General features: G+C 59.2%; 2 protein-coding genes across 2 annotated transcripts in view; both read right to left on the bottom strand.

Annotated features, from left to right (window-relative positions):
- Positions 1-4,147: 4,147 nt before the first annotated feature.
- Positions 4,148-14,671, bottom strand: LOC308231164 (1-acyl-sn-glycerol-3-phosphate acyltransferase alpha-like; the record flags this gene model as incomplete). Its single annotated transcript, XM_080636303.1, has 9 exons — positions 4,148-5,497; positions 7,296-7,368; positions 7,800-7,895; positions 9,638-9,813; positions 11,414-11,547; positions 12,053-12,237; positions 13,774-13,855; positions 13,915-14,227; positions 14,590-14,671. 9 exons carry the CDS (start codon positions 14,669-14,671, stop codon positions 5,286-5,288), a joined length of 1,353 nt encoding a protein of 450 aa, XP_080492429.1. The 3' UTR covers positions 4,148-5,285.
- Positions 14,353-24,633, bottom strand: part of ATF6B (activating transcription factor 6 beta) — a gene marked incomplete at its 5' end in the record, with an annotated part of 11,022 nt that continues 741 nt past the window's right edge. The window contains 11 exon segments of the mRNA XM_080636304.1: positions 14,353-14,865; positions 15,381-15,465; positions 16,075-16,203; positions 16,207-16,221; positions 16,225-16,292; positions 16,449-16,534; positions 17,683-17,748; positions 18,494-18,676; positions 18,764-18,846; positions 20,392-20,577; positions 22,646-22,855. Of these exon segments, the coding sequence (XP_080492430.1) occupies positions 14,672-14,865; positions 15,381-15,465; positions 16,075-16,203; positions 16,207-16,221; positions 16,225-16,292; positions 16,449-16,534; positions 17,683-17,748; positions 18,494-18,676; positions 18,764-18,846; positions 20,392-20,577; positions 22,646-22,855 (1,305 nt within the window). The 3' untranslated portion in view covers positions 14,353-14,671.

The following is a 24,633-nucleotide window of genomic DNA, read 5'->3' on the forward strand; positions in this document are numbered from 1 at the left end:
TTGTGGGGTTTTGGTCTATTTTGGGTGGTTTTGGATCTATTTTGGGTCTGTTTCGGGTCTGTTTTGGTTGGTTTTGCTCTATTTTGGGTCTATTTGGGTCTATTTGGGTCTATTTCGGGTCTATTTCTGGTCAATTTTGGGCCAATTTCGGGTCTATTTGGGTCTATTTTGGGTCTATTTGGGTCTATTTTGGGTCTATTTTGGGTCAATTTCGGGTCCATTTCTGGTCAATTTTGAGCCAATTTCGGGTCAATTTCGGGCCAATTTCGGGTCTATTTTGGGTCTATTTCGGGTCAATTTCTGGTCTATTTTGGGTCTATTTTGGGTCTATTTCGGGTCAATTTCTGGTCTATTTTGGGTCTATTTGGGTCTATTTTGGGTCTATTTTGGGTCAATTTCGGGTCCATTTCTGGTCAATTTTGAGCCAATTTCGGGTCAATTTCGGGCCAATTTCGGGTCTATTTTGGGTCAATTTCGGGTCCATTTCTGGTCAATTTCGGGCCAATTTCGGGTCTATTTTGGGTCTATTTCTGGTCAATTTCGGGCCAATTTCGGGTCTATTTCGGGTCAATTTCTGGTCTATTTTGGGTCTATTTCGGGTCAATTTCGGGCCAATTTCGGGTCAATTTTGGGTCAATTTCGGCCGTTTCTGACCTCTCCCCCCCAGCCCCCCCCCCCCCCCCCCGATGTCCCCCAAGCGCTGCCTCGCTCCGCCCCCCCCTTCCCCTTCCCGCTCGGAAGCGGCGGCTCCCGCCGGGAGCGGCTCCGGGCGGCGCCGGAAGGAACCGGGCGGGGTCCGGCGCCGGGGGGGGCCCGGTCGGGAGCGCCCCAACATCTGCGTGGAGTGCGGGGAGGGCTTCGCCAGGAGCGCGGCGCTGCGGGAGCACCGCGGGAGCCACCGGCGCGGCGGCGGGAACGGAGCCGCCGGGAAGGGCGGGAGCTGCCGGGAGTGCGGGAAGGGAGCGGAGGAGCGGCGCGGGAAGAGGAGGGAGCGCGGGGGAGGAGGTGGGGATGGGAACGGGGGGGGGAATGGGGTGGGAATGGTGGGAATGGGGTGGGAATGGAGGTGGGAATGGTGGGAATGGAGGAAATAGTGGGAATGGGGTGGGAATGGAGGTGGGAATGGGGTGGGAATGGAGGTGGGAATGGGCTGGAAATGGAGGTGGGAATGGGGTGGGAATGGAGGTGGGAATGGGGTGGGAATGGTGGGAATGGAGGTGGGAATGGGGTGGGAATGGTGGGAATGGAGGAAACAGTGGGAATGGGGTGGGAATGGTGGGAATGGGGTGGGAATGGGGTGGGAATGGAGGTGGGAATGGGGTGGGAATGGGCTGGGAATGGAGGTGGGAATGGTGGGAATGGAGGAAATAGTGGGAATGGGGTGGGAATGGGCTGGAAATGGAGGTGGGAATGGGGTGGGAATGGAGGTGGGAATGGGGTGGGAATGGGCTGGGAATGGAGGTGGGAATGGAGGTGGGAATGGGCTGGGAATGGAGGTGGGAATGGAGGTGGGAATGGGGTGGGAATGGTGGGAATGGGCTGGGAATGGAGGTGGGAATGGGGTGGGAATGGAGGTGGGAATGGGGTGGGAATGGTGGGAATGGAGGAAACAGTGGGAATGGGGTGGGAATGGGCTGGAAATGGAGGTGGGAATGGGCTGGGAATGGAGGTGGGAATGGAGGTGGGAATGGAGGTGGGAATGGGGTGGGAATGGAGGTGGGAATGGGCTGGGAATGGAGGTGGGAATGGAGGTGGGAATGGAGGTGGGAATGGGCTGGGAATGGAGGTGGGAATGGAGGTGGGAATGGAGGTGGGAATGGGGTGGGAATGGTGGGAATGGAGGTGGGAATGGGGTGGGAATGGTGGGAATGGGCTGGGAATGGTGGGAATGGAGGAAATAGTGGGAATGGGGTGGGAATGGTGGGAATGGAGGTGGGAATGGGGTGGGAATGGTGGGAATGGAGGTGGGAATGGGGTGGGAATGGTGGGAATGGAGGAAATAGTGGGAATGGGGTGGGAATGGGCTGGAAATGGAGGTGGGAATGGGGTGGGAATGGGGTGGGAATGATGGGATTGGGTTGGGAATGGGGTGGGAATGGAGGTGGGAATGGGGTGGGAATGGGGTGGGAATGGGGTGGGAATGATGGGATTGGGTTGGGAATGGGGTGGGAATGGAGGTGGGAATGGGGTGGGAATGGGGTGGGAATGATGGGATTGGGTTGGGAATGGGCCCGGGGCTGCGGCTGGAGCTGGGCCCCCATTGCTGCCGTTGGAGGTGGCCCCGGAGCTGTCCCCGCGGCCGGTGCTGATCCCGGCGCCTTCACCTGCATCGACTGCGGGCGGCCCTTTGGGAAGCGTCGGGATAAAGCCGGGAACGCCGGGAACGCCGCGGCCCTTCCCAACACGTGCGGCGAGTGCTGGCAGAGCTTCAGCCAGAGCTCGGACCTGGTGAAGCACATGCGCATCCATACGGGAGAGAAGCCCTATCCCTGCGGGCACTGCGGGAAGCGCTTCAACGTCAGCTCCAACCTGCTCCGGCACCAGCGCATCCATACGGGAGAGAAGCCCTATTCCTGCCTGGAATGCGGGAAGCGCTTCACGGATAAGTCCACCTTGACCCAGCACCGGCGCATCCATACGGGAGAGAAGCCCTATTCCTGCTTGGAATGCGGGAAGAGCTTCAGCCGCAGCTCCCATCACAAGAGGCACCAGCGGACGCACGGAGCCGGGAAGAAGGCGGGAATGGCGGCCTGGGGGTATCCCGGGCATTCCTGTTGAGGGGATAAAGGGGGGGGGGGATCCCAATCGTTCCCGTTAAGGGATGGGAACTGCAGCCATTCCCATTCAGGGATTGGGTGTTCCAGCCATTCCCATTAAGGAATGGGGATCCCAACCATTCCCATTAGGGATTGGGTGTTCCAGCCATTCCCATTAAGGAATGGGGATCCCAACGATTCCCATTAGGGATTGGGTGTTCCAGCCATTCCCATTAAGGAATGGGGATCCCAACGATTCCCATTAGGGATTGGGTGTTCCAGCCATTCCCATTAAGGAATGGGGATCCCAACCATTCCCATTAGGGATTGGGTGTTCCATCCATTCCCATTAAGGAATGGGGATCCCAACGATTCCCATTAGGGATTGGGTGTTCCATCCATTCCCATTAAGGAATGGGGATCCCAACCATTCCCATTAGGAATTGGGTGTTCCATCCATTCCCATTAAGGAATGGGGATCCCAACGATTCCCGTTAGGGATTGGGTGTTCCATCCATTCCCATTAAGGAATGGGGATCCCAACGATTCCCATTAGGGATTGGGTGTTCCATCCATTCCCATTAGGAATGGGGTATCCCAACCATTCCCGCCTCGAAGGCATTGGGTATTCCATCTATTCCCGTTCAGGAATCGCAGTGCTGGGGATGGGGAATGGGAAGGATGGGATCCATGGGCATGGATCCATGGGATGGGATCCATGGGGGGGGCTGTGCTGGGGTTGGGAAGCTGGAAGCGGTCCATTGGGATGAGTGCATTGGGAATGCTGGGGGGGGGGAGGGCAGGAGGGATGAGCCCGCTTCCCATTGGGAATGGTGGGAATGGGCCAAAGGCTCCGGTGGAGCCGCCCGGATCCATGGGCAATGGAGCCAGGAATAGGGTTGGAATAATGGAAGCGTGTCCTGTGGTTCCTGGCAATGGGAATGGGGTGGGAATGGGAATGGGGGGGATTGGGGTGGGAATTGGGGGGAATTTTGGTGGGAATTTGGGTGGAATTGTTGGGATTTCGGTGGGAATTGGGGAAATGGGTGGGAATTGGTGGAATTCGGTGGGAATTGGTGGATTTTGGGGGAATTTGGGTTGGAATTGGGTGGATTTGGTGGAATTTAAATGGGAATTGTTGGGATTTGGGCGGATTTGAGCCTGTTTTGGGGCTGCTTTAACGCGTGCTGCTGTCTTCCCCCCCCCACCGACGGCGGCTTCGGCCCCGCCCCTTGGTGACGTCACCGCGGCGCTCCCCTGACGTCATCACGCCCTTTGGGGTGGGGGAGAAGGTCCGTTTATTCGATGGGGGCGGGGCTTAGGGCAGCAGCAGCCAATCAGAACCCGCCTCCCCCCCGGCCACGCCCCCTTCCCCCCCCTCCCCCCCCCCCCGACCCACACTTCGGGGTCGCGCTGTGGGGCACGGGGGGGGGCTGTAAACGCTATGGGGCAGCCGTGGGGCAGAGCCGCTGCTCCTATGGGGCTGGGCCCCACATGTTGCACTTCGGGGGCAGCCCAGGCCCTGCTATGGGGCTGAGGCCCACTTGGGGGGGCACTGCAGGCCCCAATCTATGGGTCCAAAGCCGCCGTGGGACACTCCATGGGTTACTTATGGGGCTCTCCAAGCCCCCCTATGGGTCCGCATCGCACTTATGGGGTGCTCCATGGTGGACGTGTGGGTCCGAGGCCTACTTATGGGGCGCTCCGGTCGCCTGCTGTGGGTCCACGTCCTACTTGGGGGTCACTCCAAGTCCCTCTATGGGGCTGCGCCGCTCCATGGGGCACTCCCTGGCTCAGTTATGGGGCGCTCCATGGGTCCATGTGTTACTTATGGGTTGTTCTATGTGCCGCTATGGGTCCACATCTCACTTGTGGGTCGCTCCATGCCCCGCTACAGGTCCATGCATTACTTATGGGTTGCTCCATGCGCTGCTATGGGTCCACATCTCACTTATGGGTCAACTCCATGGGTCCATGTGTTACTTATGGGTCACTCCATGCCCAGTTATAGGTCCATGTCTTATTTATGGGTCGCTCCATTACCTTACTTATGGGTCGCTCCATGCCCCACTATGGGTCCATGTGTCACTTATGGGTCACTCCATGCCCAGTTATAGGTCCATGTCTTACTTATGGGGCACTCCATGCCCAACTATAGGTCCATGTGTCACTTATGGGTCGTTCCATGGGTCCATGTGTCACTTATGGGTCACTTCATGGGTCCACGTGTCACTTACAGGTTGCTCCATACCTTACTTATGGGTCGCTCCATGCCCCACTATGGGTCCATGTGCCACTTATGGGTCACTCCACGGGTCCATGTGCCACTTATGGGTCGCTCCATAGGTCCATGTGTCACTTATGGGTCACTCCATGCCCTGCTATGGGTCTCCATCTTCCTTCTGGCTCCACCCATGTCGCACTTATGGGTCCCATCGCGCCCCCCCCATCACCTCCCCCTCCTCCGTGCCCCACACATGGCTCAGTCCTTGCCACCCCCGGCAGCTGAGCCCCCTGGCGGCGGGGAGGTCACTGGGGCGCTGTGGGGCAGGGGGGAGGCGCTGTGGGGCAGGGGGGGGGCGCCGTGGGGCAGGGGGGGGGCGCCGTGGGGCAGAGCTCGGCCTCCAGGGCCTCGAAGGCCTCGAGCATCGCGTCCCGCACGCGCTCGGTCAGGGCGGGGACGTCGTCGGGGCCCAAGCCCTCCGTGGGGAGAGGGGGCAGCACCTGGATCACGCAGCGGCCTGGGGAGAGACCATAGAGAGAGCATAGAGAAACCATAGAGACCATAGAGAGAGCATAGAGAAACCATAGAGACCATAGGGAGAGCATAGAGAAACCATAGAGACCATAGGGAGAGCATAGAGAAACCATAGAGACCATAGAGAGAGCATAGAGAAACCATAGAGACCATAGAGAGAGCATAGAGAAACCATAGAGACCATAGAGAGAGCATAGAGAAACCATAGAGACCATAGGGAGAGCATAGAGAAACCATAGAGACCATAGAGAGAGCATAGAGAAACCATAGAGACCATAGAGAGAGCATAGAGAAACCATAGAGACCATAGGGAGAGCATAGAGAAACCATAGAGACCATAGAGAGAGCATAGAGAAACCATAGAGACCATAGAGAGAGCATAGAGAAACCATAGAGACCATAGGGAGAGCATAGAGAAACCATAGAGACCATAGAGAGAGCATAGAGAAACCATAGAGACCATAGAGAGAACATAGAGAAACCATAGAGACCATAGGGAGAGCATAGAGAAACCATAGAGAGAGCATAGAGAGAGCATAGAGAAACCATAGAGAGAGCATAGAGAGAGCATAGAGACCACAGAGAGAGCATAGAGAAACCATAGAGACCATAGAGAGAGCATAGAGAAACCATAGAGACCATAGAGAGAGCATAGAGAAACCATAGAGACCATAGGGAGAGCATAGAGAAACCATAGAGAGAGCATAGAGAGAGCATAGAGAAACCATAGAGAGAGCATAGAGAGAGCATAGAGACCATAGAGAGAGCATAGAGAAACCATAGAGACCATAGAGAGAACATAGAGACCATAGAGAGAGCATAGAGAAACCATAGAGACCATAGAGAGAGCATAGAGAAACCATAGAGACCATAGAGAAACCATAGAGACCATAGGGAGAGCATAGAGAAACCATAGAGAGAACATAGAGAAACCATAGAGACCATAGAGAGAGCATAGAGAGAGCATAGAGACCATAGGGAGAGCATAGAGAAACCATAGAGACCATAGAGAGAGCATAGAGAAACCATAGAGACCATAGAGAGAGCATAGAGAAACCATAGAGACCATAGAGAGACCATAGAGAGAACATAGAGACCATAGAGAGAGCATAGAGAAACCATAGAGACCATAGAGAGAGCATAGAGAAACCATAGAGACCATAGAGAAACCATAGAGACCATAGGGAGAGCATAGAGAAACCATAGAGAGAACATAGAGAAACCATAGAGACCATAGGGAGAGCATAGAGAAACCATAGAGAGAGCATAGAGAAACCATAGAGACCATAGGGAGAGCATAGAGAGAGCATAGAGAGAGCATAGAGACCATAGAGAAACCATAGAGACCATAGAGAGAGCATAGAGAAACCATAGAGACCATAGGCAGAGCATAGAGAAACCATAGAGAGAGCATAGAGAAACCATAGAGACCATAGAGAGAACATAGAGACCATAGAGAGAGCATAGAGAGAGCATAGAGAGACCATAGAGAGAGCATAGAGAAACCATAGAGACCATAGGGAGAGCATAGAGAGAGCATAGAGAGAGCATAGAGACCATAGAGAGGCCATAGAGAAACCATAGAGACCACAGAGAGGCCATAGAGGCCATAGAGAGGCCATAGAGGCCATAGAGAGGCCATAGAGACCATAGAGAGGCCATAGAGGCCATAGAGAGGCCATAGAGACCATAGAGAGACCATAGAGAAACCACAGAGACCATAGAGAAACCACAGAGACCCCATAGGGACCCATAGAGCGCCCTGCCCCATAGATGCTCACCGGAGGTGAATCTGCGCTCCCGTTTGCTATAGAAGTGCTGGTAGGAGGAGATGACAATGGGGACAACGGGGACCTGTGGGGCAGGCGGGGTCAGGGGGGCTGCCCCATAGCGACCCCCCCGAGTCCTATAGAGCCCCACAGCCACCCCATAGAGACCCACACCCACGCCACAGAGAGCCCATAGAGCCCCACCCCTGCCCCACAGAGACCCCATAGAAGCCCAACCCTGCCCCACCGAGCCCCGCCCCTGCCCCATAGAGTGCCACAGAGACCATAGAGACCCCCTAGAGACCCCTAGAGACCCATAGAGACCCCACAGAGACCCACAGGGACCCATAAAGCCCCACAGATACTATAGATACCATAGAGCCCCATAGAGACCATAGAGCCCCATAGAGACCCATAGAGCCCCATAGAGCCCCATAGAGACCATAGAGCCCCATAGAGCCCCAGAGAGGCCAGAGAGGCAGCGGGCTGCCCGCGCGCGCCCCCTGGCGGCCCCACCTGCGCCTGCACGGCCAGGTGGAAGGCGCCGCGCTTGAAGGGCAGCATGGAGCCGCTGTGGTTGCGCGTCCCCTCCGGGAAGACCCAGACCCGCACCTGGGGGGGCAGAGGTGTGGGGGGCTGCCCCATAGCGACCCATGGGGCTGCCCCATAGAGACCCACAAGGGGGCTGCCCCATAGAGACCCACAAGGGGGCTGCCCCATAGCGACCCATGGGGCTGCCCCATAGCGACCCATGGGGGGGCTGCCCCATAGAGACCCATGGGGCTGCCCCATAGCGACCCGGGGGGGGGCTGCCCCATAGAGACCCACAAGGGGGCTGCCCCATAGAGACCCATGGGGCTGCCCCATAGAGACCCACAAGGGGGCTGCCCCATAGAGACCCATGGGGCTGCCCCATAGAGACCCACAAGGGGGCTGCCCCATAGAGACCCATGGAGGGCTGCCCCATAGAGACCCATGGGGCTGCCCCATAGAGACCCATGGGGCTGCCACATAGCGACTCGGGGGGGGGCTGCCCCATAGAGACCCACAAGGGGGCTGCCCCATAGAGACCCACAAGGGGGCTGCCCCATAGAGACCCATGGGGGGCTGCCCCATAGAGACCCATGGGGCTCACCATAGCGACCCATGGGGGGGCTGCCCCATAGAGACCCATGGGGCTGCCCCATAGCGACCCATGGGGGGGCTGCCCCATAGAGACTCACGGGGGGGCTGCCCCATAGAGACGCATGGGGGGGTCATAGAGACCCATAGGGGGGCTGCCCCATAGCGACCCATGGGGGGCCCATAGAGACGTATGGGGGGCCCATAGAGACCCACGGGGGTACCATAGAGACCCATGGGGGGGTCATAGAGACCCATGGGGGGGGCCCATAGAGACCCATGAGGGGGCTGCCCCATAGCGACCCATGGGGGGCCCATAGAGACCCATGGGGGATGCCCCACAGAGACCCATGGGGGGGTCACAGAGACCCATAGGGGGTGCCCCATAGCGAATCCCCTCTGCTCCATAGATCACCAGAGAACCCCTTCTGCCCCACAGATCCCCATAGACCCCCCAGCCCCATAGCAGCTATGGGGCAGCCCCACGGCGCTCACGTCCTGGCTGAGCATGGTGTGCACTGCCTGGGCCATGGCACTGCCCCACAGAACCCCATAGACCCCCCAGCCCCATAGCGGCTATGGGGCAGCCCCACGGCGCTCACGTCCTGGCTGAGCATGGTGTGCGCCGCCTGGGCCATGGCACTGCCCCATAGAACCCCTTCTGCCCCATAGATCCCCATAGACCCCCCAGCCCCATAGCGGCTATGGGGCAGCCCCACGGCGCTCACGTCCTGGCTGAGCATGGTGTGCGCCGCCTGGGCCATGGCACTGCCCCATAGAACCCCTTCTGCCCCATAGATCCCCATAGACCCCCCAGCCCCATAGCGGCTATGGGGCAGCCCCACAGCGCTCACGTCCTGGCTGAGCATGGTGTGCGCCGCCTGGGCCATGGCACTGCCCCATAGAACCCCTTCTGCCCCATAGATCCCCATAGAACCCCCAGCCCCATAGCGGCTATGGGGCAGCCCCACGGCGCTCACGTCCTGGCTGAGCATGGTGTGCGCCGCCTGGGCCATGGCACTGCCCCATAGAACCCCTTTTGCCCCATAGATCCCCATAGACCCCCCAGCCCCATAGCGGCTATGGGGCAGCCCCACGGCGCTCACGTCCTGGCTGAGCATGGTGTGCGCCGCCTGGGCCATGGCACTGCCCCATAGAACCCCTTCTGCCCCATAGATCCCCATAGAACCCCCAGCCCCATAGCGGCTATGGGGCAGCCCCACGGCGCTCACGTCCTGGCTGAGCATGGTGTGCGCCGCCTGGGCCATGGTGCTGATGGCGCGGTGCGGCCGGCGCCGGTCGATGAAGATGATGCCCCCGAGCCAGGAGACGAGGCCCACGGCGCCCATGAAGAGCAGCTCCCGCTTGGCGATGGGCACGCAGCGGTCGGGCAGCACCTCCATCATCCCTGCGGGGGGGGCACGGGGGGCGGCTGTGGGGCAGGTGTGGGGTATCTATGGGGCAGGCTGGGGGGGGGTGTGGGGCAGGTGTGGGGTATCTATGGGGCAGGCTATGGGGCGGGTGTAGGGTATCTATGGGGCAGACTATGGGGCGGGTGTGGGTTATCTATGGGGCAGGCTATGGGGGGGTGTGGGGTATCTATGGGGCAGGCTATGGGGCGGGTGTGGGGCAGGCTGTGGGGTATCTATGGGGCAGGCTATGGGGCGGGTGTGGGGCAGGCTGTGGGGTATCTATGGGGCAGGCTATGGGGTGGCTGTGGGGCAGGCTGTGGGGTATCTATGGGGCAGGCTATGGGGCGGGTGTGGGGCAGGCTATGGGGGGGGTATCTATGGGGCAGGCTATGGGGCGGGTGTGGGGCAGGTGTGGGGTATCTATGGCGCAGGCTATGGGGCGGGTGTGGGGTATCTATGGGGCAGGCTATGGGGCGGGTGTGGAGTATCTATGGGGCAGGCTATGGGGCGGGTGTGGGGTATCTATGGGGCAGGCTATGGGGGGGTGTGGGGTATCTATGGGGCAGGCTATGGGGCGGGTGTGGGGCAGGTGTGGGGTATCTATGGGGCAGGCTATGGGGCGGGTGTGGGGCAGGCTGTGGGGTATCTATGGGGCAGGCTATGGGGGGGTGTGGGGCAGGCTGTGGAGTATCTATGGGGCAGGCTATGGGGGGGTGTGGGGCAGGCTGTGGGGTATCTATGGGGCAGGCTATGGGGCGGGTGTGGGGCAGGTGTGGGGTATCTATGGGGCAGGCTATGGGGCGGCTGTTGGGCAGGTGTGGGGTATCTATGGGGCAGGCTATGGGGCGGGTGTGGGGCAGGCTATGGGGGGGTATCTATGGGGCAGGCTATGGGGCGGGTGTGGGGCAGGTGTGGGGTATCTATGGGGCAGGCTATGGGGCGGCTGTGGGGTATCTATGGGGCAGGCTATGGGGCAGGCTGTGGGGTATCTATGGGGCAGGCTATGGGGGGGGTGTGGGGCAGGCTGTGGGGTATCTATGGGGCAGGCTATGGGGCGGGTGTGGGGCAGGTGTGGGGTATCTATGGGGCAGGCTATGGGGCGGGTGTGGGGCAGGCTGTGGGGTATCTATGGGGCAGGCTATGGGGGGGTGTGGGGCAGGCTGTGGGGTATCTATGGGGCAGGCTATGGGGGGGTGTGGGGCAGGCTGTGGGGTATCTATGGGGCAGGCTATGGGGCGGGTGTGGGGCAGGTGTGGGGTATCTATGGGGCAGGCTATGGGGCGGCTGTGGGGTATCTATGGGGTGGCTATGGGGCAAGCTATGGGAAAGGATGTGGGGTATCTAGGGGGCAGGCTATGGGGCAGATGTGGGGTATCTATGGCGTGGCTACATGGCAAGCTATGGCAAAGGATGTGGGATAGCTATGGGGCAGATGTGGGGTAGCTATAGGGCAAGCTATGGGAAAGGATGTGGGGTACCTATGGGGCAAGCTATGGGGCAGGTGTGATGTATCTATGGGTCAGGCTATGGGGAACAGTGTGCTGTATTTATGGGGCAGGTGTGGGGCAGGCTATGGGGTCCCTATGGGGCATGCACCCATGAGGTCCAGGGAGCTCTGGTGGTTGCTCACCACCACGTAGGGCTGGCGGGGGGGCAGGAGCTGCGCCCCCCTCACGGCCATGCGGATCCCATAGAGGCGCTTGACGTGCTGCAGCAGCGCCCGGATGATCCTGCCCCATAGAGACCCCCAGAGACCCATAGGGACCCCCCCAGAGACCCATAGGGACCCCCCCAGAGACCCATAGGGACCCCCCCAGAGACCTATAGGAACCCATAGAAACCCATGGGGACCCACAGAATCACCCCCTTCTATACCCCCATAGCCCCCCCATAGACCCCCATACAGGTCCCCCATTACCCCCCATATAGGCCCCTCATCGAGCCCCATAGACCCCCCTATAGACCCCCATTAGACTCCCATAGCCCCCCCATAGACCCCCATACAGGTCCCCCATTACCCCCCATATAGGCCCCTCATCGAGCCCCATAGACCCCCCTATAGACCCCCATTAGACTCCCATTACCCCCCCATATCTCCCCCGATAGACCCCCATAACACCCCGTATCCCCCATAACCCCACCATAGACCCCCATATAGACCCCCACAGCTCCCCATAACCCCCCCATAGAGGCCCCCATGGAGCCCCATAGCCCCCCCATAGTCCCCGCGCCCACTTCATGTTCTCGACGTCGCGGCCGCGGGGCGCGCAGAGGGGGATGGCGGCCAGGGCCAGCACCAGGATGCAGCCGTTGTAGAAGCCGAGCTTGCACCAGAACCGGAACCGGCCCCAGCGCCCGTAGAGCACCGGCAGCAGCACCACGGCCAGCGCCAGCAGCACGCACAGCCACGGGGACATGGCCTGGGGGGGGAGAGCACCCGGTAACGGCAGCCAACGGAGTAGGAACGGCCCCGGAACGGGCGCGAACGGGTTCAAACGCACCAGAAACGGGTTCAAACGCACCAGAAACGGGTTCAAACGCACCAGAAACGGTTCAAACGCATCAGAAACGGGTTCAAACGCACCAGAAACGGGTTCAAACGCACCAGAAACGGGTTCAAACGCACCAGAAACGGGTCAAACGCACCAGAAACGGGTTCAAACGCACCAGAAACGGGTTCAAACGCACCAGAAACGGTTCAAACGCACCAGAAACGGGTTCAAACGCACCAGAAACGGGTTCAAACGCACCAGAAACGGGTTCAAACGCACCAGAAACGGTTCAAACGCATCAGAAACGGGTTCAAACGCACCAGAAACGGGTTCAAACGCACCAGAAACGGGTCAAACGCACCAGAAACGGGTTCAAACGCATCAGAAACGGGTTCAAACGCACCAGAAACGGGTTCAAACGCACCAGAAACGGTTCAAACGCATCAGAAACGGGTTCAAACGCACCAGAAACGGGTTCAAACGCACCAGAAACGGTTCAAACGCACCAGAAACGGGTTCAAACGCACCAGAAACGGGTTCAAACGCACCAGAAACGGGTTCAAACGCACCAGAAACGGTTCAAACGCATCAGAAACGGGTTCAAACGCACCAGAAACGGGTTCAAACGCACCAGAAACGGGTTCAAACGCACCAGAAACGGTTCAAACGCACCAGAAACGGTTCAAACGCACCAGAAACGGTTCAAACGCACCAGAAACGGGTTCAAACGCACCAGAAACGGGTTCAAACGCACCAGAAACGGGTTCAAACGCACCAGAAACGGTTCAAACGCATCAGAAACGGTTCAAACGCACCAGAAACGGGTTCAAACGCACCAGAAACGGTTCAAACGCATCAGAAACGGGATCAAACGCATCAGAAACGAGTTCTGGGCTAAATCACCCCAAAACGGGCTAAAGCACCCCAAAACGGGCTAAAGCGCCTCAGAACGGGCTAAAGCACCCCAAAACGGGCTAAAGCGCCTCAGAACGGGCTAAAGCACCCCAAAACGGGCTAAAGCACCCCAAAACGGGCTAAAGCACCCCAAAACGGGCTAAAGCGCCTCAGAACGAGCTAAAGCGCCCCAAAACGGGCTAAAGCGCCTCAGAATGAGCTAAAGCGCCCCAAAACGGGCTAAAGCACCCCAAAAAGGGCTAAAGCGCCCCAAAACGGGCTAAAGCGCCTCAAAACTAGCTAAATCACCCCAAAATGGGCTAAACCCACCCAAAACCGGACTAAAACACTCCAAAACGGATAAAACACCCCAAAATGTGGACCCCCCCCAAGAAACGGGCTCAAAACACGACAAAACCGGGCAAATTGACCCAAAACCACGCCAGAAACGGGCCCAACCCTCCCAAAGGGGCCCAAACCGCCCCAACCCCCCCCCAGAAACGGGTTTAAACACCCAAAACCGGGCTAAATCACCCCAAAACCAGCTCCCCCCCATCGCGGCCCCGTTACCGTCCCGTCCCCCCCCCCGCCTTGGGCCCCTCCGGTACCGCGGGGCCGCGGCGGCGGTGGCGGCTGCGGCCCCTTCCTCTCGCTGTGGCCGCCCAGGCGGAAGTGACGTCAGACGCACACCCCCTCCCGCCCGTCAGCAACCAATCAGGCGCTGCGCGCCGTGAGCCGTTGCCATAGCGACGCGCGGAGAGCCAATAGGAAGCCGCGCTCTCACCCCCGCCCCCTCCCGCCTGCCGCGCGTCGCCGTGGTAACCGCCGGCCGCCATTTTGGGCGCGGAGGAACCGCCCACTTGAGGCGGTGAGGGCCAATCAGAAGCGGAGGCGTTTGATTGATGGAGGCGCTGACCAATAGCGAGCCGCCGGGGGGCCGCTCTCCGCCAATAGGGTGACGGCCAAGTGAAGCAGAGGCGGAAGATGGCGGCGACCAAACCTCCCCCCCCCCCCAAACCGGAGCCTGTTTTGGGGCCCAAAACGAAGCAGAAACGGGAGGGGCCCCTCCCCCAAACGCCCCCTCCCCCCCCGGTCCCATCCCGCCCCTTCCCCCCCCCGCGAGGCGCCGTTTCCGTTCGTGCCGTTTCTTTATTGATGGAGGGGATTAAAAACGGCCGCGGCGCCTTTAAGAGCGCCGGAGAGGGCGGGGCTGGGCTGAAGGGGCGGGGCTTGACCTCGCTGTGGCCAATGGGAGGGGCTTGGTCCGGGTGGGGGCGTGGCCTGGGAGGGAGGGGCGGGGCTTAGCCCCAGCCCTTTAGAACGGGTCCTAGTGGGAGAGGGGGCGTGGCTAAACGCGAGTGGGCGGGGCTTAAGCGCGGCTCCCACGGGGGTGCGCGGGGCGCCATTCATGGCTGGCGGGAAAGGGGCGCGGCTTGAAGGCGGTTCCCACGGGGAGCGAAGGCGCCATTCACGGTCCTGGCGGGAAACGGGCGTGGCTTGGCGGGAAAGGGGGGGTCTCCCCCCGCTCCCCCCCCAGGGAGAGGGCCCTGGGGGGGGGCCGGGAGCGGGGGGGGGGCCGGACGTGCACCACCCGCGTGTCCATCACCTCGCAGTCCACCTGCATCATGGCCTCCAGGCCCCCCCCGCGCCCCGACAGGCTCTCTGGGGGGGGGGGACACGGGTTAGGGGGGGCAGAGCACCCCAATGGCGATGGGGACTCCCCCATGGCAATGGGACCCCATTAAGAACCAATGGGACCCGTCCATGGCAATGGGATACCCCAATGGTGATGGGGACCCCCCCTCAATGGTAATGGGGACCCCCCCATGGCAATGGGATGCTCCAATGGGGATGGGGCCCCCCCCTTCAATGGCAATGGGGACCCCCCACGTCAATGGCACCCCATTAAGAACCAGTGGGACCCCCCCATGTCAATGGTATAACCCAGTGATAATGGGGACCCCCCCTCAATGGCAATGGGATACCCCAATGGGGATGGGGACCCCCCCGTATCAATGGGACCCCATTAAGAACCAATGGGACCCCCCCATGGCAATGGGACCCTCCCAATGGGCAGTGGGGACCCCCTTAAGAGGCAATGGGGAGAGCCCCAAGGGCAATGGGGACCCCACAAGGGGTATTGGGGACCCCCCCATGGTTTCGGGGTCCCCCTTTACCATTGATGGCGGCCGCTGGCAGCACCAGCGACATCTTTGGCCTCGAGGTCTTGTTGTGGCTGATGGCCGGGAGCAGGAGATGGTCCTGGGGGGGGGGGGGGGGGGGGGAGCAAGGCCATGGGGGGGCTATGGGGGTCTATGGGGACCCATTGATCCCCATTGATCCCATTGACCCCATTGCCCCCATTGATCCCATTGACCCCATTGCCCCCATTGACCCCATTGCCCCAATTGCCCCCATTACCCCATTGCCCCCATTGCCCCCATTGACCCCATTGCCCCCATTGATCCCCATTGACCCCATTGCCCCCATTGCCCCCATTGACCCCCATTGCCCCCATTGCCCCCATTGCCCCCATTGACCCCCATTGCCCCCATTGCCCCCCATTGCCCCCATTGCCCCCATTGACCCCATTGCCCCCATTGCCCCCATTGCCCCCATTGCCCCATTGCCCCCATTACCCCCATTACCACCATTACCCCCATTGCCCCCATTGACCCCATTGCCCCCATTACCCCCATTACCACCATTACCCCCATTGCCCCCATTGACCCCATTGCCCCCATTACCCCCATTACCACCATTACCCCCATTGACCCCATTGCCCCCATTACCCCCATTACCACCATTACCCCCATTGCCCCCATTGCCCCCATTGCCCCATTGCCCCATTGCCCCATTGCCCCCCCATACCCTGCGGAAGGAGACGACGTAGAAAGTGTCCTCACGGCGAGAGATGGCGGCTGGGAATGGAGCTGTGGGGGGCCTGGGGGTGCAATGGGGGTGATGGGGATCAATGGGGATCAATGGGGGTCTATGGGGCTATGGGGGGGTCACCTCTCAGGCTTGGGGGCTGCGGTCGGGATCAGCCGGTTCGAGGTCGGCAACTTCCAGGCGGGCAACACCTGAAACTGAGCCGGGGGGGTCAGAGAGCCCCAAACCCCCCCATTGACCCCCATTGATCCCGATTGGACTCCATTGATCCCCATTGAGCCCCATTGACCCCCATTGATCCCCCCCTTGACCCCCATTGATCCCCATTGATCCCCTTGGGGTCCCCCCCTCACCTGCATACGGGGGAGCCGTGGGGGGGCCCCGGTTTCCGTCGGTCGAGTTGATGGCGCCGAACCACCCGCTGAGCTCATGGGCCAGGCTGGGGGGGCAATGGGGACAATGGGGGTCAGTGCGGCAATGGGGGGAATGGGGCCAATGGGAGCAATGGGGGTAATGGGGGCAATGGGGGCAATGGGGCCAATGGGAGCAATGGGGGTAATGGGGGTAATGGGGGCAATGGCGGCAATGGGGGCAATGGGGGTAATGGGGGTAATGGGGGCAATGGGGGCAATGGGGGTAATGGGGGTAATGGAGGCAATGGGGGCAATGGGGGGAATGGGGGCAATGGGGGCAATGGGGGTAATGGGGTAATGGGGGCAATGGGGTTCAATGGGGATCAATGGGGATCAATGGGGTTCAATGGGGTTCAATGGGGATTAATGGGGGCAATGGGGATCAATGGGGATCAATAGGGATCAATGGGGGTCAATGGGGGCAATGGGGATCAATGGGGATCAATAGGGATCAATGGGGGTCAATGGGGGTCAATGGGGGCAATGGGGATCAATGGGGATCAATGGGGATCAATGGGAGTCAATGGGGGTCAATGGGGATCAATGGGGTTCAATGGGGATCAATGGGGGTCAATGGGGATCAATGGGGATCAATAGGGATCAATGGGGGTCAATGGGGGTCAATGGGGGTCAATGGGGTTCAATGGGGGTCAATGGGGTCAATGGGGGTCAATGGGGTTCAATGGGGATCAATGGGGACCAATGGGGGTCAATGGGAGTCAATGGGGTCAATGGGGGTCAATGGGGTTCAATGGGGATCAATGGGGACCAATGGGGGTCAATGGGAGTCAATGGGGGTCAATGGGGTTCAATGGGGTCAATGGGGCTCAATGGGGGTCAATGGGGCTCAATGGGGGTCAATGGGGTTCAATGGGGTCAATGGGGACCAATGGGGGTCAATAGGGGTCAATGGGAGTCAATGAGGGTCAATGGGGATCAATGGGGACCAATGGGGGTCAATGGGGACCAATGGGGGTCAATGGGGACCAATGGGGGTCAATGAGGGTCAATGGGAGTCAATGGGAGTCAATGGGAGTCAATGGGGGTCAATGGGGATCAATGGGGACCAATGGGAGTCAATGGGGGTCAATGGGGATCAATGGGGATCAATGGGGACCAATGGGGGTCAATGGGAGTCAATGTGTCCCCATAGCCCCCCCATGTCCTCCCTCACCGCAGGTTCTCGCTCCGGTTCAGGCTCTGGCAGTCACTGAGCAGCCCCACAGGCACCGAGGAGTTGCTGGGGGGGGGGAACAGGGGTTTCGGGGGGGTTATGGGGAGTAATGGGGCCTATGGGGTGTCTATGGGGGTCTATGGGAGGTCTATGAGGGTCTAAGGGGGGTCTATGGGGGGTCTATGGACGTGTATGGGTTGTCTATGGGGGGTTGTGGGGCTCCGTGGGTCTCTATGGCGAGGTCTATGGAGAGTTTATAAGGGGATCTGTGGGTCCCTATGAGTCTCAAAGGGGTCCCTATGGGTCTCTATGGGGTCCCTATGGGGTCCCTATGGGTCTCTCTCTATGAGGTCTCTATGGGTCTGTATGGGTCCCTATGGGTCTCTATGGGGTCCCTATGGGTCTCTATGGGTCTCTCTCTATGGTCCCTATGGGTCTCTATGGGGTCCCTATGGGTCTCTATGGGTCTCTCTCTATGGTCCCTATGGGTCTCTATGGTCCCTATGGGTCTCTATGGGTCTCTCTCTATGGTCCCTATGGGTCTCTATGGTCTCTATGGGTCTCTATGGGTCTCTCTCTATGGTCCCTATGGGTCTCTATGGGGTCCCTATGGGTCTCTATGGGTCTCTCTCTATGGTCCCTATGGGTCTCTATGGTCCCTATGGGTCTCTATGGGTCTCTCTCTATGGTCCCTATGTGTCTCTATGGTCCCTATGGGTCTCTATGGTCCCTATGGGTCTCTATGGGTCTCTATGGGTCTCTCTCTATGGTCCCTATGGGTCCCTATGGGGATGCTCTGTACCCCACGTACCTGAACAGCCTCCGGGGGGGGGCCGCCGCTGCCGCCAGCTCCGGACGCATCCCGGGGGGGCGCCCCGCACGCGGCGGGGGGGGGGAGGTCCCTTGGAGGGGGGGGGGGAGCTCGGGCACCCCCAGGAGGTGGCGCCGGGGAGGGGGGTCCAGGGGGGGGTCGGCGGGGGGGGGCTGCGGGCTCCTGTTGGGGGGGGTAAAGGGGAGGGGGGGTCAATGGGGGGGGGGGGCGCTTTAAACGCCCCCCCCCCGGCCCCCATAATGGACTCACCCAATGGGGCCCAGGTTGAGGGTGAGGAGGAGCAGGAGGAGGAGACAAAGCAGGCGGCGGGGGGAGGCGCCGGGCTCCGATACCTGGGGGGGGGGGTGTCATCATAGAACCCCTACCAATGGGCTGTGCCACAATGGGACCCCCCCCCATAATGACCCTGTAATGGTACAATCCCATTCCAGCCTAGGGGCTCCCCAGCCAATCCCGTTACAGCACAGGGGCTCCGCAGCCAATCCCATTCCATCCTAGGGGCTCCCCAGCCAATCCCGTTCCAGCCTAGGCGCTCCCCAGCCAATCCCATTCCAGAACAGGGGCTCCCCAGCCAATCCCAACGCAGCCCGGGAGTGCCCCAGCCAATCCCATTCCAGCCTAGGAGCTCCCCAGCCAATCCCATCGCAGCCTGGGAGCGCCCCAGCCAATCCCATTCCAGCCTAGGAGCTCCCCAGCCAATCCCATCGCAGCCTGGGAGCACCCCAGCCAATCCCATTCCAGCCTAGGAGCTCCCCAGCCAATCCCATCGCAGCCTGGGAGCGCCCCAGCCAATCCCATTCCAGCCTAGGAGCTCCCCAGCCAATCCCATCGCAGCCTTGGAGCGCCCCAGCCAATCCCATTCCAGCCTAGGAGCTCCCCAGCCAATCCCATCGCAGCCTTGGAGCGCCCCAGCCAATCCCATTCCAGCCTAGGAGCTCCCCAACCAATCCCATCGCAGCCTGGGAGCGCCCCAGCCAATCCCATTCCAGCCTAGGAGCTCCCCAGCCAATCCCATCGCAGCCTGGGAGCGCCCCAGCCAATCCCATTCCAGCCTAGGAGCTCCCCAGCCAATCCCATCGCAGCCTTGGAGCGCCCCAGCCAATCCCATTCCAGCCTAGGAGCTCCCCAGCCAATCCCATCGCAGCCTTGGAGCGCCCCAGCCAATCCCATTCCAGCCTAGGAGCTCCCCAGCCAATCCCATCGCAGCCTGGGAGCGCCCCAGCCAATCCCATTCCAGCCTAGGAGCTCCCCAGCCAATCCCATCGCAGCCTGGGAGCGCCCCAGCCAATCCCATTCCAGCCTAGGAGCTCCCCAACCAATCCCATCGCAGCCTGGGAGCGCCCCAGCCAATCCCATTCCAGCCTAGGAGCTCCCCAGCCAATCCCATCGCAGCCTGGGAGCGCCCCAGCCAATCCCATTCCAGCCTAGGAGCTCCCCAGCCAATCCCATCGCAGCCTGGGAGCGCCCCAGCCAATCCCATTCCAGCCTAGGAGCTCCCCAGCCAATCCCATCGCAGCCTGGGAGCGCCCCAGCCAATCCCATTCCAGCCTAGGAGCTCCCCAGCCAATCCCATCGCAGCCTGGGAGCGCCCCAGCCAATCCCATTCCAGCCTAGGAGCTCCCCAGCCAATCCCATCGCAGCCTGGGAGCGCCCCAGCCAATCCCATTCCAGCCTAGGAGCTCCCCAGCCAATCCCATCGCAGCCTTGGAGTGCCCCAGCCAATCCCATTCCAGCCTAGGAGCTCCCCAGCCAATCCCATCGCAGCCCGGGAGCGCCCCAGCCAATCCCATTCCAGCCTAGGAGCTCCCCAGCCAATCCCATCGCAGCCTGGGAGCGCCCCAGCCAATCCCATGGCAGCCCAGGGGGCGCCGCGGTACCTGCGGGAGCAGCGCGTCCAGGCGGCGCCGCAGCAGCGCGTTCTCTCTGCGCAGGCGCTCGTTGTCGCGCAGCGCCGCCAGGAGGCGCTGTTCCAGGCCCTGCACGTACGCGCGGCGCCGCTGCCGCGACTGCGAGGCCGCCTCCCGGTTCCGGAGCAGGCGCCGCTGGCGCCGCAGGGCCTGGGCCTGGGGGGGGGAAGAGAGGGGGGAAAATGGGTTCAATGGGGTTCAATGTGGAAAAATGGGGGAAAATGAGGGAAAAGGGGGGGGAAAATGGGGGAAAATGAGGGAAAAGGGGGGAAAAATGGGGAAAAATGGGGGAAAATGGGGAAAAATGTTGAAAAAATGGGGGAAAATGAGGGAAAAGGGGGGAAAAATGGGGAAAAATGTGGAAAAATGGGGAAAATGAGGGAAAAGGGGGGAAAATGGGGGAAAAATGGGGGAAAATGAGGGAAAAGGGGGAAAATGGGGGAAAAATGAGGGAAAAATGGGGAAAATGAGGGAAAAGGGGGAAAATGGGGGAAAAATGGGGAAAAATGGGGAAAATGAGGGAAAGGGGGAAAATGGGGGAAAATGGGGAAAAATGGGGGAAAATGAGGGAAAAGGGGGAAAATGGGGGAAAAATGGGGAAATGGGGAAAATGAGGGAAAATGAGGGAAATGGGGAAAAATGGGGAAAAAATGGGGGAAAATGAGGGAAAAGGGGGAAAATGGGGGAAAAATGGGGAAGATGGGAAAATGAGGGAAAAGGGGGAAAAATGGGGGAAAATGGGAAAATGAGGAAAGGGGGGAAAATGGGGGAAAAATGGGGAAAATGGGGAAAATGAGGGAAAAGGGGGGAAAAATGGGGGAAAATGGGGAAAATGAGGGAAAAGGGGGAAAATGGGGAAAAAAAATGGGAAAATGGGGAAAATGAGGAAAGGGGGGAAAATGGGGAAAAATGGGGGAAAATGGGGAAAATGAGGAAAGGGGGGAAAATGGGGGAAAAATGAGGGAAATGGGGGAAATGAGGGAAAATGGGGAAAATGGGGAAAATGGGGGAAAATGAGGAAAAGGGGGAAAATGGGGGAAAAATGGGGAAAAATGGGGAAAATGAGGGAAAGGGGGGAAATGGGGGAAAAATGGGGAAAATGGGGGAGAAAGGGGGAAAATGGGGAAAATGAGGGAAAAGGGGGAAAATGGGGGAAAAATGGGGAAAATGGGGAAATTGAAGGAAAAAGGGGGGAAAATGAGGGAAAAGGGGAAAAATGGGGGGAAAAATGGGGGAAAATGAGGGAAAAGTTGGAAAAGGGGGAATGGTGAAAATGGGGGAAAATGAGGGAAAAGGGGGAAAATGGGGGAATTTGGGGGAAAATGAGGGAAAAGGGGGGAAAATGGGGGAAAAATGGGGAAAAGAGAGGAAAATGGAAAAATGGGGGAGAATGGGGTTAAATGGGGAAAAATGAGGGAAAAGAGGAAAATGGGGGAAAAATTGGGGTAAATGAGGGAAAAATAGGGGAAATGGGGAAAAATGGGGAAAAGGGGAAATGGGGGGAAATAGGGAAAAAATTGGGGTAAATGAGGCAAAAAGGGGGAAAAAGGGAAAAATGAGGGAAAAATTGGGGTAAATGGGGAAAATGAGTTAAATGGGGGAAAAATGAGGGAAAGAGGGGAAAATGGGGAAAAGAGGGAAAAAATGGGGTAAATGAGGAAAAATGGGGGAAAATGGGGAAAAATGAGGGAAAAGAGGGGAAAATGGGGGAGAAATGGCGAAAAAATGGGGTAAATGAGGAGAAATGGGGGAAAATGAGAGAAAAATGGGGATAAAAGAGGGAAAAATGGAGTAAATCGGGGAAAATGGGGGAAATGGGGGGGAAACGGGTAACTGGGGAAAAATGGGGGTAAATGGGGGGAAATGGGGTAAATGGCGGAAAAAGGAGGTAAATGGGGAAAAGGGGGTTAAATGCGGGAAAATGAGGATGAAGGGGGGAAAATGAGGGGAATGAAGGAAAAATGGGGTTAAATTGGGAAAAATGAGGGAAATGGGGGAAAAATGGGGAAAATAAGGGAAAAATGAATGAAAAAGGTGGGAAAATGGGGAAATGGGGGGCAAAGGGGGAAAAAGGGGTCGTAAATGGGGGTGAAAGGGGTAAAGCGGGGGTGAAGGGGGTAAAATGGGGGATGGGGGTAAAGTGGGGTAAAAGGGGGGTAATGGGGGTAAAGAGGGGGTGAAGGGGGGTGAGGGCTGGGGTCAGAGGTCACGGGGGGTCACTCACGTCGGGGGCCGGGGGCGCGGGGGGGCGGGGCCGGGGGCCGGGACGATCGCTTTGGCCTCGGGCCTGGGGGGGGCGCGGGGGGGGCCCCGGCCGGGGGGGGCAAACACAGGAGCCCCGGGAGCAGCAGAGCGGGGGCTGGGAAGGGGTCAGGACGGGAGCTGAGCCCAAATGGGCCCAAATCGCCCCAAACGGACCCAAAATGGCCCAAACCTGACCCAAGTTAACCCAAAATCAGCCCAAAATAGCACCAAAACTGACCTAAAATGGCCCCAAACCAACCCAAACCAGCCCAAACCAACCCCAAACCAGCCCCAAACCACCCCCAAACCAGCCGCAAACCAGCCCAAACCAACCCCAAACCAACCCCAAACCAACCCCAAACCAACCCCAAACCAACCCCAAACCAGCCCCAAACCAACCCCAAACCAACCCCAAACCAGCCCCAAACCAACCCCAAACCAACCCCAAACCAGCCCCAAACCAGCCCCAAACCAACCCCAAACCAACCCCAAACCAACCCCAAACCAACCCAAACCAACCCAAACCAACCCCAAACCAACCCCAAACCAACCCAAACCAACCCCAAACCAACCCCAAACCAGCCCCAAACCAACCCCAAACCAACCCCAAACCAGCCCCAAACCAGCCCCAAACCAGCCCCAAACCAGCCCAAAACCAACCCCAAACCAGCCCCAAACCAACCCCAAACCAGCCCAAACCAACCCCAAACCAACCCAAACCAACCCAAACCAGCCCCAAACCAGCCAAACCAACCCAAAACCAACCCCAAACCAACCCAAACCAACCCCAAACCAACCCCAAACCAACCCCAAACCAGCCCAAACCAACCCCAAACCAACCCCAAACCAGCCCAAACCAACCCCAAACCAACCCCAAACCAGCCCAAACCAACCTAAACCAGCCCCAAACCAGCCCCAAACCAACCCCAAACCAACCCCAAACCAGCCCAAACCAACCCCAAACCAACCCCAAACCAGCCCAAACCAGCCCCAAACCAGCCCCAAACCCAACCCCAAACCAACCCCAAACCAGCCCAAACCAGCCCAACACAAGGGCCCAACCCAACCCCAAACCAACCCCAAACCAACCCCAAACCAGCCCCAAACCAACCCCAAACCAACCCCAAACCAACCCAAACCAGCCCCAAACCAGCCCCAAACCAACCCCAAACCAACCCCAAACCAGCCCAAACCAACCCCAAACCAACCCCAAACCAACCCCAAACCAACCCCAAACCAGACCAAACCAACCCCAAACCAACCCCAAACCAACCCAAACCAGCCCAAACCAGCCCCAAACCAACCCCAAACCAACCCCAAACCAACCCAAACCAGCCCCAAACCAGCCCCAAACCAACCCCAAACCAACCCCAAACCAACCCAAACCAGCCCAAACCAACCCCAAACCAACCCCAAACCAGCCCAAACCAACCCCAAACCAGCCGCAAACCAACCCCAAACCAACCCCAAACCAGCCCCAAACCAGCCCCAAACCAGCCCCAAACCAACCCCAAACCAACCCCAAACCAACCCAAACCAGCCCAAACCAACCCAAACCAACCCCAAACCAGCCCAAACCAACCCCAAACCAGCCCCAAACCAACCCAAACCAACCCCAAACCAGCCCCAAACCAGCCCCAAACCAACCCCAAACCAGCCCCAAACCAGCCCCAAACCTACCCCCAAAAAACCCAAACCAACCCCAAACCAGCCCCAAACCAACCCAAACCAACCCCAAACCAGCCCCAAACCAGCCCCAAACCAACCCAAACCAGCCCAAACCAACCCAAACCAACCCCAAACCAGCCCCAAACCAGCCCCAAACCAACTCCAAACCAACCCCAAACCAGCCCCAAACCAACCCCAAACCAACCCCAAACCAACCCAAACCAACCCCAAACCAGCCCCAAACCAGCCCCAAACCAACCCCAAACCAACCCCAAACCAGCCCAAACCAACCCCAAACCA

Source organism: Psittacula echo (genome assembly GCF_963264785.1).
Source record: "Psittacula echo genome assembly, chromosome: 31".
Lineage (NCBI taxonomy): Eukaryota > Metazoa > Chordata > Aves > Psittaciformes > Psittacidae > Psittacula > Psittacula echo.